At 41.6% G+C, this 14,251-nt stretch overlaps 4 protein-coding genes across 4 annotated transcripts; all 4 read left to right on the top strand.

Moving 5' to 3' along the window:
* Positions 1–7,778: 7,778 nt before the first annotated feature.
* Positions 7,779–8,165, top strand: LOC307247194 (histone H2A-like; the record flags this gene model as incomplete). Its single annotated transcript, XM_080023284.1, has 1 exon — positions 7,779–8,165. The coding sequence occupies one exon, from the start codon at positions 7,779–7,781 to the stop codon at positions 8,163–8,165; it is 387 nt and encodes a 128-aa protein (XP_079879410.1).
* Positions 8,166–9,463: 1,298 nt separating this feature from the next.
* LOC307247202 (histone H2B 1/2-like) lies at positions 9,464–9,997 on the top strand (the record flags this gene model as incomplete). Its single annotated transcript, XM_080023292.1, has 1 exon — positions 9,464–9,997. One exon carries the CDS (start codon positions 9,464–9,466, stop codon positions 9,836–9,838), a length of 375 nt encoding a protein of 124 aa, XP_079879418.1. The 3' UTR covers positions 9,839–9,997.
* Positions 9,998–10,706: 709 nt separating this feature from the next.
* Positions 10,707–11,081, top strand: LOC307247198 (histone H2B 1/2-like; the record flags this gene model as incomplete). The annotated part of the gene is made up of 1 exon (XM_080023288.1): positions 10,707–11,081. One exon carries the CDS (start codon positions 10,707–10,709, stop codon positions 11,079–11,081), a length of 375 nt encoding a protein of 124 aa, XP_079879414.1.
* Positions 11,082–11,967: 886 nt separating this feature from the next.
* LOC307247204 (histone H4) lies at positions 11,968–12,279 on the top strand (the record flags this gene model as incomplete). The annotated part of the gene is made up of 1 exon (XM_080023294.1): positions 11,968–12,279. The coding sequence occupies one exon, from the start codon at positions 11,968–11,970 to the stop codon at positions 12,277–12,279; it is 312 nt and encodes a 103-aa protein (XP_079879420.1).
* Positions 12,280–14,251: the final 1,972 nt, after the last annotated feature.

Genomic DNA, 14,251 nt, shown 5'->3' with positions numbered 1-14,251 from the left:
CGGTGCAGAGATACACAGTAACAATAAGCAGCCAACCACGGTGCTACTATATTTAATAGAATCCTGATGCAAATTTTGCTCTTTGAATCCCTCAATGTGATTGGGTAGAGTTTGCAAGTGACACTGGGCATGCGCCAGTTGGTTTTATGAATAGAACACAGAAATGGAGTTTTGTAAATTACTTTTTAGCTGATTATTAAAAACACTTATGTCGTGTCAAGTGCAGTGCATGGCTATCATATGACAGCAATTGTAATAATATGATCCATTTCATTGAAAATGAGAAACAAGATGGGATAATTATAACAATTCATATTTTTGTGGGTACATACATACAGCATCCGGTTTATATTTAAGAAAACAAAATAAAATAAACACATGCATAGCCATCTAAACAGTATAGATATAAATGTCACATTTTAGAAGAATCAAGCTTATTACAGCTCTGGAACAACATTCCAAAGAAAAATTCTCCAAATTGTGAGTGATGTGTCCGGATTGGTCCAAAGATGGCCAGCTGGTGTTATTTGTAAAGTCCGCCAGAAGTAAATGACAATGGCATTTGATCATTTTAACACTGATTAATCATAGACTTGCTATGCAGTGCCTGTATAAAGCCTTCTAGGAACGATCTGATAGGTCAGCGCTGACCCGAGTTATCTATATCAATATATGTGTATTTTTTTTCCTATTGTCTACAGTATAGTATGGTATAGTGTTATATGTATACAATCTGACTCAAACAGGACAAATTTTGAATCATCAGTTGATATTCACATTTTGAAAAAAGATTGTATAGTCGCAAAGTCTTGCGCTGTGCGGCCCTCCCTTTCTCGTTCGAGAGAGGGAGGGCTCTTATTTTTCTATTTTTTTAGAACAAAATAATGAATTGTTGAATTTAATTCAAATCTGGGCCTATATGAAACTTACATAAAGAAAATGAAAACTATTTACTGAACCTTTTATTGAATTAACTTGTGTGGTAGGCGGTTACATTTTAAATAGGCCAGGACTTATTTGAGTGAATCTTCAGTTTGTGGCCTTTGCAGAAGGCCACTTGGGATGGTTCGCGACTGTGTCTAGGAGTAATACAAATGGTTCATTATTATTAATAATATGCTCAGAATGCAAGTTTATAAAGTAAAAAACAATATATTATAATTACATAATATAAAAATCGAAGTATAATGTTTTTTATATTTACACATGTGACCATACCATAACACGGATATAACAGTGTTATTATAATAAAAATACAATTATCAATCAATATTATTGATTAGGGCTGGTCCAGAGCTGGATTTACTGATTGTGATAGTTTGGATATTTCCAAACCAGAAGCCGTGGGTCGATAATCCATCCGCTGCGCTCTGAATGCTCACACGGCCGCTTACAACGATGGTCTTGTATTCGGAAATATGGACAATTACAAACCGGCCTCGTACAAACGGAGCGCGGTGATGGACGCAAAACGGACGTACAGAGAAACTGTGGAGCTACAGATGGAGCAGGGGTGACACCAGATGCTTGTGGGAGGGGCTGCGGACAATAATAAACTACAAGAGCAGCTCCTCCCCAGCCACGAGTATGGACGCCTCTCTAGCCAACGAACTGAATTCCTTTTATGCGCGGTTTGAGTCTGGCAACAGCACCGCTAGCTCGCCAGCTAATTGGAGTTACACTGCTGGCTATGAGCGCGCACTCTCAGTGTCTGTGCACGAGGTCAGGAACGCTCTGATGTGGGTGAACACCAGGAAAGCTACAGGCCCAGACGGCATATTTGGGCGAGTACTGAAAACCTGTGCTAACCAGCTAGCTCCGGTGTTCACTACAATATTCAACATCTCCCTGGCTGAATCAGTGGTCCCGTCCTGCTTCAAGAGGTCCACCGTCATTCCTGTCCCGAAGATCGCCTCTCCAGCCTGCCTGAATGACTACCGTCCGGTGGCCCTCACCTCGGTGGTCATGAAGTGTTTCAAAAGGCTGATTAAGGATTTTATCTGCAACTCCCTCCCCCGCACCTTGGACCTGTTGCAGTTTGAGTACCAGCAGAACAGATCCACGGATGACGCGGTCTCCCAGGTACTGCACACCATGCTCAACCACCTGGACGGCCGGAAGGGGGCCCATGTGAGATTGCTGTTTATCAATTATAGTTCAGGCCTACCGTGAGGGGATGGCTGACCTGTCACTCTGGTGCCAGGACAACAGCCGAAACCTGAACGTCAGCAAAACTAAGGAGCTGATTGTGGACTTTAGGCGTGGATTACAATCGAGGATGCACGTGCACGTGCATATGACCCCAATAACGGACTGTTCCAGCTGCTGCGGTCAGGCAAGCGCCTCCGCAGTCACACAGCGAGACCAGAGAGACAGAGACAGAGTTTTTTCCCGCAAGCCATAAGAACTGTCAATGCTGACCTCACCAGGGGTCCTCACCGAGCCACACACATAGGCTCCACTACCTTACTGTACTGTATGTATCATACTGTACCGCATACTGTGTCACTGTTCTGGGTTGTTCAGTGAAACCGTATTGCTGCGCCGTACTGTTGGTGACTGCTGTATTATGCCACAAACACTAGCTCACTTTATTCACATGCCACTTTAATGCACATATCTGTATATACATAATTGCCTATCTCATATACATAAGTCTATCTCATATAAGTAAGACTATTCCCTTTATCTATTCCATTTTCTTTTTTTTTCTTTTATTTTATTCTATGTATTTTTATTTTATTCTAAAAGTATTTGACTTACTGTATTACGTTTTAGGAATCAGTTAGTTGGTCTCGTAGAAAGAAATTTTCATAGGACATATTGTGTGTAGTCACCGGGTGCGTTGCATTACATTTCACTCCATATATGTATGAATGTATGTATATGTATGTGACGAATAAACCTCTTGAATCTTGAATCTTGAATCCATCAAAATGGTTTCACATTGTGACATCACATCACATGGAATTTGGAAGAATGATCTTCACCGGGATGGTCGCTTTGAAGGAAACGATTGATTTGCGTTCACGCTGTTCAGAGTCTCGGTAAGTGAACTGTATTTCACAATGTCATCTAACAGGAATATTTAACTTGACGGTTTAACATTTATCAACTATTTATATACAAAACTCTGTGATGAAAATACGTTGAGAGATAAAAAAACCACAAAGGAACATTTTTCTTTTCTTTTTGGCTGCTCCTTTTAGGGGGCGCCACAGCGGATCATCTGCCTCCAATACCTTCTGTTCTGCGCATCTTCCTCCCTTACACCAACCGCTTGCACGTCCTCCCTCACCACATCCATAAACATTCTCTTTGGCCTTCCTCTTTCCTCTTGATGGCAGCTCCATCCTCAGCATCCTTCCACCAATGTTACTCTCATCTCTCCAGCAGAGACAAGGGAACATTAATTTGGAAAAATCTTATTTTCCTCCCAGAAAGCTTTTTTAACTCATTTAGCGGCTTGTGGAGATTTTAGACACGCGCGACAATCGGTCCAGTGGGACACATATTTGAATCTCACCCATTTGTCTGGTCCTAGGACCTAAACATGATTAAAAAAAAAAATAATCATTCTCTGACTTATCATGGCGGCGGCGAGGCGTAGCAGATCCAGCTTGTTTGGCGATGCCCCCCCCCCCCAAAAGGTAAAAAAAACACGCTCCGCCCCACGCCCGTATGCCGCACTTCCTGTACGCTGTATGCTGTACGTATGCTTTGTAAATATATTTTATAAACAGAGATATGTAATGTTCTGCCCAGTTTTTAATTGTATACCTGTTTTTGAGAGATTGGGAATTATTGATAGAGGTTAATGTGTAAGGTTTATTATATACTCCAAAAGATATTTTTTTGTTGTTGATTTTTTGAGTATCTGAATCGAGTATCAAATCTGAATTGATGAATTGTCAAGTTATTTTAACATGAGAACTGCTACACCCAGTCTTTGACTTTTCCAAAAATTGTGTGATGTAGGATCCCCAATTGTTAAAAACAGTGGAGATAAAATCAGATTTAAAAAATGGGCATTTATACCATTATACCAAAAACAAATGCAAACTTTTTTTGATTTTAAAGATCACCACAAGACAGCCACTACACTCAGGCGGGCCAAACTGGCCTTCAAGATCAGAGTACAGAGTACTTTCATATTTCATCCCTAAGTCTCCACTCACTCAACTGTGCCTTTTTTGTTCTTTCTTTTGGAGGTGGCCCGCTGCACCTGCAGGCACTACTCAGGTATGACTCAACGCTATAACTTAAACCTACGGTATCTACACTGTTTGCCTCACTGCTTATAGACACTATTTCTATTTTTCATTTCAGAGAAGACTAAAGCAGAGGGTTGTCTACGACGAAGAGTTCATCCAGGAGGTCGTGGAGGCCTGCGGGGAGGCTTTGCTTGGCACCACCAGCATTGCAGTTATGAGTGGAAATGATGACGATGACGATGACGCTAATAATAATAATGATAATGATGATGATAGCTGCAGGGAGCAATACACAGGGTCCAGTTTAGTCATTTTGGTATTTATTAACAGTTTTCTGGGTTCTGTGAAACGCAGAACAAGTTCCAAAAGTTACAAACACAGTGGACTTGCGTCTGTTGCTCTTCTGACGTTCAGTTTAAATATCCCTGAAGAACGGTGTTTAAAGTGTTATGATTGTTCCTGGATGACGCAGGTCAGTCAGTTCAGTTCCTCCCGTTCCTTCTGGAACATTGGGCGACGAGTCCCCACCATTCACCAGAATGGCGTCTTCTCGTCGTTTCCATAACATGCTTTTTTTACGGGGTGAGGTTGTTAACCCCACGCCCAACCCCCAACCTGGAGAACCAGGTGCTGACTTACCGCGTCACAAATGCTGAATGCAAATGCTTTCTGACGGAGAGTTTATTACGGAGTGTTTGTTGGACTCTGCATCACTAATATGCCCGGAGAAAAAGGGAGCATTTGAGTACATGACCCTCTCCCGATGAAATCTGGAGCTTCAGCTGATGAACAGAGCGGTCAACTTTGACTTTTTCCCTGGCTATGGATGAGAGCTGCGATGTATGTGACACTGCCCAGCTACTCATCTTCTTACATGGGATAAATACAGACTTTAAATCACAGAGGAGCTGGCAGCCATGCAGTCAACGAAAGGGACAACAACTGGGAGTGATTTGTTCACGGAGGTAAATGCATGTTTGGACAAGTTGGGACTGAAATGGGACAAGCTGGCAGGTGTGACAACGAATGGTTGTCCAAATCTGAAGGGGAAAAATGTTGGACTTTTGAAGAGAATGCAGGATAAAGTGACAGAAATGAACCCTGAGCAGATATTGACATGTTTGCATTGTATTATCCATCAGAAAGTGTTGTGTAAGTCAATGTTAAAAATGAACCATGTTGTTGATGTTGTAACTAAAATGGTTAACTTCATCAGGCAAGAGCACTGAATCACAGACAGTTTGTTGCACTTTTGGAGGAAAATGAGACTGAACATGGTGACATGAGCTATCACACAGCTATCAGGTGGCTCAGCCTGGGCAAAGTGCTGAAAGTGTTTGGGACCTGAGAGAAGAGCTTCACGAGTTCTGTGCAAAGAAAGGAAATGCCATCCCACAGTTTTCAGATGCAGACTGGATGGCAGACCTTGGTTTTGCTGTAGATGTGACTGCACTAATGAATGAACTAAATGTAAGACTGCAATGCAAGGGCCTTTTTGTGCATGAAATGTACAGCGCAGTGCTTTCATTAGAATGTTGCAGCTTCACTCAAGCCAAATGGAGTACAACATTCTCACCCACTTGCCAACACTGAAGGAAGCCACACCAGCTGATCACCTCCACTGGTATTCTTCCACGTTAGAAGCACTGCATGGTGAGTTTTCAAGGCAATATCAGGACTTTAAAACAGTTGAGAGTGAAATGCACATGGTTTATTCTCCGTTCACCTGCAGTGTGGATAATGCACCCAGTGATGTTCAGATGGAACTCATTGACCAGAGCACTTCAGAGATCAGTCTCACTGCTTGATTTTCACTCTTCCCTCAAAGAGGAGAACTTTCCACACATGAGGATGCATGCTCAGAAGATTCTAGTCCTATTTGGATCTCCCTATGTATGTGAACAGACATTCTCAGTGATGAAGTTCAACAAATCCAGATACAGATCCTCTATCACTGATGATCACCTCTCAGCTGTCCTTCCCATATCCACCTCAGACATTGAGCCAGATTTCATTGCACTTGTTCAATCCCAAGACAGACTGGATTTTACTGAACAAGTAAAATGAAATGAAAAACATTAAAAGCACTTATTGCTTTTTGTATCAAGTTGACCGATTGCTTCTCTTTAACATACTGCAAAACACTTTTTCAGTATTTCTGAAGATTAACACGTTAAAGATAAAATGAAACACTGACGTAATGATTGTTTTTGTTTTTACTGTTTACTAGTTCTGTAGGAGTATTTTCCTATTTGACCGACACCAGTTTCATATATTTATATGAATATTTACAGAATATCATTTTTTTCTGATTACCAGTAGCAGCTAATCAAAATTAATAATTTCCTGTTTTTTACAATGGGAGAAAATTAATATTGAGCAGAATTATGATCAAGTTATTGTTGGTTCGGCCCTCCAACACAGCTCAGGTTTCTCACGTGGCCCCCTGTAAAAATGAATTTCCCACCCCTGGTCTACAGTATACACGCGGCCACCAAACTTTCATGGAATGCGCAAGCGGTAAGCATTTATAGTACACAATGAGCCAAGTCATCTGCTCCATTGTGTCACATACTCCATGTCATTCATTCACCAAATAAATAACAATATACAATTACATTAAAAAAATTGCGTAATATCAAACAATTAAGTTTAAATAAGGAATAATGGGCGATTTGTTAAAAAATAACTCAACATCTCAACTATGTTATTGAAGCTGACTGAAAACAAGAACACAGCACATTTTGGCCATAACTGATTAAAACATTGATCAAGTATTTTTGGGAATGAAACCTTGTTAAAGCTTATTGATTCTGGAAAACATATGAATTATAATCATTTATTGGGACCCAGTGCTGTGTGTGTGTCCGCTGAACGGTCGTCAGATGGGACCGACCTGGAGATCTCGACTCTCTCGGTGGAGGACAGGACACACCGGGTTTCACAGAGAGGCTCAAGGTGTTCATTGTGGCGGCAAGGTGTTCATTAAACTATGGAGTTTACCGACTGGAGTGAAGTTGTGCGTCAAGCAAGCGGACCTTTCACAACTTCATGTGTGTGAATGCGCGAATTACCTTATAAGATAGGCGAGAGAGAGAGAAAGAGAGAGAGAGAGAGAGAGAGAGAGAGAGAGAGCTCAGGACTTTGCGACATGACTATATTTTTTTCAACTCACAACTGTGGTGGAGAGAATAATTGTAATTAAAAAATAAAATTAAAAGATTAATTGAAATACAAATTATTATGATTAATAATTAGCAGTGTTTAAAACGGATTATTTACCGAGAAACGAAGTGTATTTATAAATACTATAAACAATGAATAAAAAAGCACAACATGGATATAAATAATCTAATTTCAGTTAGAAAATACAAAAAAACAAATCACTTGATTGCAGACACAAACTACTGCTTTGGATTTGCTGCGTTACGGTTCTGGGGCTTAATTCTGATTGGAAGACAATACTCGGGTCAGAGCTGACCAATCAGTTCGTTCCTGCAAACTTAAAATACAGCGCTGCCGAGCGGCTGGTTCAGTCTTCAGTTGTTTGGAGTCGTTGTGATCATGTCTGGAAGAGGTAAACAAGGCGGCAAAGCCAGAGCGAAGGCCAAGACCCGCTCCTCTCGTGCCGGACTCCAGTTCCCCGTTGGCCGCGTTCACAGGCTCCTGCGCAAAGGCAACTACGCCCAGCGCGTCGGTGCCGGCGCCCCCGTCTACCTGGCGGCCGTGCTGGAGTATCTGACCGCTGAGATCCTGGAGTTGGCTGGAAACGCTGCCCGCGACAACAAGAAGACCCGCATCATCCCCCGTCACCTGCAGCTGGCCGTCCGCAACGACGAGGAGCTCAACAAGCTGCTGGGCGGAGTGACCATCGCTCAGGGCGGCGTCCTGCCCAACATCCAGGCTGTTCTGCTCCCGAAGAAGACCGAGAAGCCCGCCAAGGGAAAGTAAATCTACTGGATCGCTTCGGAAAAAAACCCAAAGGCTCTTTTAAGAGCCACCCACTTCTATGTAAAGAGCAAATTTTTTTGAACCTATTCTCAGTTTAATAGTTATTGTCATTTACATTGTACTGCATATCCCTGTACTCACTTTTTTTCACATGCACTTTACTGTGCATCTGTAAATACCAATAGCCTATCAAATATGCATTAATATTCCCTTAATTTGTTTTTTCTAACTCCACTGTATATCCCTTATTTATATATTTTGCTCTATATGTTCTGTTCACTAACTGCATTACATTTTAGGACTCAGTTACTTAGCTAGGCAGTAATGAGGTCAGTTATTATGTTTGGTTTAGTAACAATTGTGCATAAGCTCCGGGTGCATTGCCAAGACATTTCACTATGTATTTGTATGAACGTATGTATGTGACAAACAAACCTCTTGAATTTACCACGTCAACTCCACAAAATCCAGGTCGCTTGGAAGCCCAATAACTGAAATTCCCTGACACCAATCACAACCATTGGGTTGAAAATTATTGTAATGTCGACGTTTCTATTCATAGGTTCTGTTTATGTTGATTCTGTGTAAAAAACAATTCGATGCCATTGTGTTTGTGTCAGTTACTTTTGGCGGACTTTTCAAATAACACACCAGCTGCCCAGCACTGGACCAATCCGGACACAACACGAGCTGCGGAATTACTCAGAGTTTTGGATTTTATCTTTGGAATTCTCTGTAATTCATTTCATTCTACTAAAAGCGTAAAAAAAAAAATACATTCATATTTTCAATATTTACATTGATATGCACCTGCTCGCTGTTTGTTTTCGTAAATATATTTCTATTTTGTCTTCATATACCCACAAAAAAGTGAGTTGATACATCTTAAATTATTTCATTTAAAAGCAAAACACTTATGATGAAACATTTGTGCAGTTAAGTAGTAAATTAAAAAAAAAAAAATGAACTTTAATCATGATCCCATCTTGTTTCTCATTCTCATTTGCAATCAAAAAGGAGCATGTTGTTCAATTGCTCTCATATGAAAACCATGTAGTGCATTAATCTTAATATAAGTCGTTTTAATAATCAGATAAAAGTACATCTACGGACATTCGTTTTCAAACCTCAGTTTCTGTTATAGTCTTCAAAACCAACTGGCGCATGCCCAGTGTCACCTGCAAGCTCTACCCAATCACTTTGAGGGATTTACAAAGCGTCATTTGCATCAGAATTCTATATAAGCAGTAGCATAGTCGCTGCCAGGTCAGAGGTAGCGGTTTTTATGTACCGTCATCATGCCTGAACCCGCCAAGCCAGCGCCCAAGAAGGGCTCCAAGAAAGCCGTGTCCAAGACCGCCAGCAAGACCGGCAAGAAGCGCAGAAAGACCAGGAAGGAGAGCTACGCCATCTACGTGTACAAGGTCCTGAAGCAGGTCCACCCCGACACCGGGATCTCCTCCAAGGCCATGGGCATCATGAACTCGTTCGTCAACGACATCTTCGAGCGCATCGCCGGTGAGTCTTGTCGCCTGGCCCACTACAACAAGCGTTCCACCATCACTTCCAGGGAGATCCAGACCGCCGTCCGCCTGCTGCTCCCCGGAGAGCTGGCCAAGCACGCCGTGTCCGAGGGCACCAAGGCCGTCACCAAGTACACCAGCTCCAAGTAAACCGAGCGCTCAGCTTCTCAAAACAAAGGTCCTTTTCAGGACCACCCCACACTGTCAGACAAAGGCTTTTCCATTAGTCAATGGTGACAAATTGAATGATCTTTGATCCGTATGTATCTCGTATAGAATCACCCTGTAACCAGAACAAACTTCTGCCGTCACAAGATACAACTTTAATGAGGAGCCGACCACCCTGGACTCTGCCTATTGCTGCCTGCAGCTATATTTATTATAATACGGAACGTCAAAGCTGGAAAGCCCCATACAGTCATCATACTACTGAGCCTGTCCATAAATCAAATAAACCAGTTTCTCTCAGTTATTGAGACTGTGCGCGCGTGCTTCATTCTAGTTTGCTTGAAATGTTGTACATTCTATTGTAAATAATTAAATTAGTCATGTATGTATTTGTCATGTTTGTACTGTTATTTAATTACATTCATAGTTAAAAGGGAAGTTAAACATATCCTCCAATTCGCTGCGTGTTCATCGGGTAGTCAATCCATCAAAATAAAGCACACAACATGGAACTCAAAACTGCAGATTCAAGTATTACTGGGTACTTTAAACATACGTCGTTTTTAGGCCAAGATAAATAAATAATTCGGTATAGGGGCGGGCGTTTGTGACGTACTGCTGAAGGTCATATAAACAATAAATATTTGTAAAATAAATAAAGTAGTGATGACAGTTGGAACACAACAGTCTCGTCCCGTTAACCCGCGCAATTGACAACTCTCCAACGGAAAGACGAAACCATGTTTGTATGACTTAGGGATTTACAAAGCCTCATTTGCATGAGGATTCTATTAAATTAAGCAGCACCAAAGTCGGCTGCTTGTTGCTAACTTGTCTCAGACCAGTCATCATGCCTGAACCCGCCAAGTCAGCGCCCAAGAAGGGCTCCAAGAAAGCCGTGTCCAAGACCGCCAGCAAGACCGGCAAGAAGCGCAGAAAGACCAGGAAGGAGAGCTACGCCATCTACGTGTACAAGGTCCTGAAGCAGGTCCACCCCGACACCGGGATCTCCTCCAAGGCCATGGGCATCATGAACTCGTTCGTCAACGACATCTTCGAGCGCATCGCCGGTGAAGCCTCTCGCCTGGCCCACTACAACAAGCGCTCCACCATCACTTCCAGGGAGATCCAGACCGCTGTCCGCCTGCTGCTCCCCGGAGAGCTGGCCAAGCACGCCGTGTCCGAGGGCACAAAGGCCGTCACCAAGTACACCAGCTCCAAGTAGTCCGAGCGCTTTTCTCAAGCTAAAGGTCCTTTTCAGGGCCACCCACACTGTCAAATGAAGGCTTTTCCGTTAGTCAACAGTGCCAAATTTAATGATGTATTCCATATGTATCGTGTGTGTGGAAATGCACTGTAACCAGGCCAGAACGAATAAACTTCACAAAACACAACTCTAATGAGGAGCCGACCACCCTGGACTCTGCCTATTGCTGCCTGCAGCTATAATTATTATAATCAATACGCAACGCCAAAGCTGGAAAGCCCCATACAGTCATACTACTGAGAATGTCCATAAATGACAAACCAGTTTCTCTCGGTGGATGAGACCGTGCGCTTCATTTTAGTTTGCTTGAAATATGGTACATTCTATTTTAAATAATTTAATTATATTCATGGATGTAATTGTCATGTTTTCAGTGTGACATTACATCCATAGTTAAAATAGCAGTTAAACAGGAGTCCTCAATCGCTGCGTGTTCATTGGGTATTAAATTCATCAAAATAAAGCACGCAACATGGAACTCAAAACTGCAGCTTCAAGTATTACTGGGTACTTTAAACGTACGTCGTTTTTAGGCCAAGATAAAGTAATAATTCAGTTTCTAATAACAATCGCTGGGAGGACATTATGCTATTAGAGTATGGAGCGGGCGTTTGTGACGTACTGCAGAAGGTAAAAGAAATAAAGTAGTGATGACAGTTGGAACACAACAGTCTCGTCCCGTTAACCCGCGCAATTGACAACTCTCCAACGGAAAGACGAAACCATGTTTGTAGGACTTACAGCGTAGGGCCAGTGTGGCCTCCTTTACGTCCGTTCTGACGCATTAAAAGCACGGGCGGAGAGGCGGGACGTCATTACAGCTTATTCTACTCATTCTGGAAACATGAGCGGTCGCGGCAAAGGAGGCAAGGGACTCGGGAAAGGCGGCGCAAAGCGTCACCGTAAAGTCCTCCGCGACAACATCCAGGGAATCACCAAGCCCGCTATCCGCCGTCTCGCTCGCCGTGGCGGAGTGAAGCGTATCTCGGGTCTGATCTACGAGGAAACCCGCGGTGTTCTCAAGGTGTTCCTGGAGAACGTGATCCGTGACGCCGTCACCTACACCGAGCACGCCAAGAGAAAGACCGTCACCGCCATGGATGTGGTCTACGCTCTGAAGAGGCAGGGACGCACCCTGTACGGCTTCGGCGGTTAAACTGCAACGACTCCACTAAACAAAGGCCCTTTTCAGGGCCCCCAAGTCTACTGTAAAGAGCTTCCTTGTAGAGTCTTACGTGGGACAAGTTATCCACTAAAAAATATCACAATATACTTTACAGGGGTGTCCACTCTGTAAAGTATCCAGATTGCACATTAGATTTAAAACACAATTTTATAACATCCTCCTCACCGGAAAATGTTATAATTACGTAACTAGACAATTTTTTTTGTCCACTATTTATCAGCTGTACGACAAATGTATCCACTTGTAGCTTTGATGTCTGCATTTATATAAAGGATAAAACCCAATGAAAATGCAGTTACTTATATGAAAACATGTCCAACATGACTCACTGACACAATTTATTCGATGTAACAAACGAATGCCACAGTGATACCATGAGATGGATTTATTTGAAAGTCATTTCACTATGAAATCTGTTTATGAGCGGCCTACAATGCTGAGCAACTGCTGTGGGGTGATTCAACAGTCCTCAGCTGCTGATTCCCCAAATATTGTCCTTTTTATTATTATATTTACTGCAGCACCTTTACCCTTGTACTGGCATGGTGGCTTAGTTGTAAATACTCTGACGTTACATAGACATGTATGATGTCAAAAGTATACTTATATTCAATTCATAAAGTAATGCACAATATATTCAATTTCAAACAATATATGAATCGTATTCTTGCCTCACATACGCACAATTAAAGAAAATCAACTTTGTTACTTTCATGTCACTATGGAGTAATGGATAAAAGCTTTTGGCGGCGACGGAAGGTAACCTTAATTTCCTACATTTATTACACTGAATTTAAAAATCAAATAGTGATGACGGTACAACTTTTATTCAAAACGAAAGAGTGATGAAGAGGATCAGAAACATTGAGGGGTTTGTTGTCTAATGTTAATATATCAGGTAATATTCATCACACCATTTAGGACACTGATTATTTGCTGAGACATTTAACCACGTCAAGTGTCTTTATCTGTTTAGCCTTCAGATATGAGCTATTCTATCCATACTATATATTTTACCACTGCTAAATTAAATAAATACAATCTTATTCGGAATGAACCGATAGGTAGGAAATAGTTAAGGATTTATGGAAGATTAGGGCCTCATGAATCTCAAATGAAAACTCAAATAGGCCCTGGTCTGTTTTACAATAAATGCCCGACGCCACAAACGAATGCATTATTCCCCCTCACCCTCCTACTATTTCCCAGTTCCATTTCAAGAACCGTTACTTTTCTAAGATAAATATTGTTATTTTCTTGACTTGAGTTTCATGTAGTTTCACGTCGTCGCCACTAGATGGCCGAACATGACCGTGGAGTCTTAATGGAATTGTTTATGAAATTTTATTTCATAAAAGTTTATCATAGATTTGTATGGCTCAAAAAATAAAGTTATGTTTGAGTGAAATTTTAAATAAATAAGAATTATATCGCTTGGTTTACCATCTGCCCTTATCTGATTTTTAAAAATGATCATACTGGAAAGTAATAACTCAGTTCTGGAACATGGAAATGTTACTAATGACATTTCCAATTAATGAACTTCAATTGGAACAAAGAACAGAGTGAAAATGCAATTGTATTGTGAGTTTTTTAAAAATAAAGTGATAAATACCTTAGAAAATTGTCTAGAGAAAAGTAACTTATTGAAAAGAGGTAGAACTGCATTTTGTCTGCAATATTATAATTAGGATATATTCATTTTTCAGATATTATGGTATTTAATTTTCAAATCAAGTACTGACGACCAATGGAACAGAAGTCTCGTCCTGTTGACCCGCGAAATTGAATTTTCCAACGGAATGTCAAACCATGTTTGTATGACCGTCACCTACACCGAGTACGCGAAAAGAAAGACCGTCACCACCATGGATGTGGTCTACGCTCTGAAGAGGCAGGGACGCACCCTGTCCGGCTTCGGCGGTAAAACTCTGCAACAACT

The sequence above is a fragment of the Zeus faber genome (genome assembly GCF_960531495.2).
Source record: "Zeus faber genome assembly, chromosome: 22".
In the NCBI taxonomy this organism is placed as follows: Eukaryota; Metazoa; Chordata; class Actinopteri; order Zeiformes; family Zeidae; genus Zeus; species Zeus faber.
The sequence above is the reverse complement of the archived record's forward strand: the minus strand, read 5'-3'. Positions and strand labels throughout refer to the sequence as shown.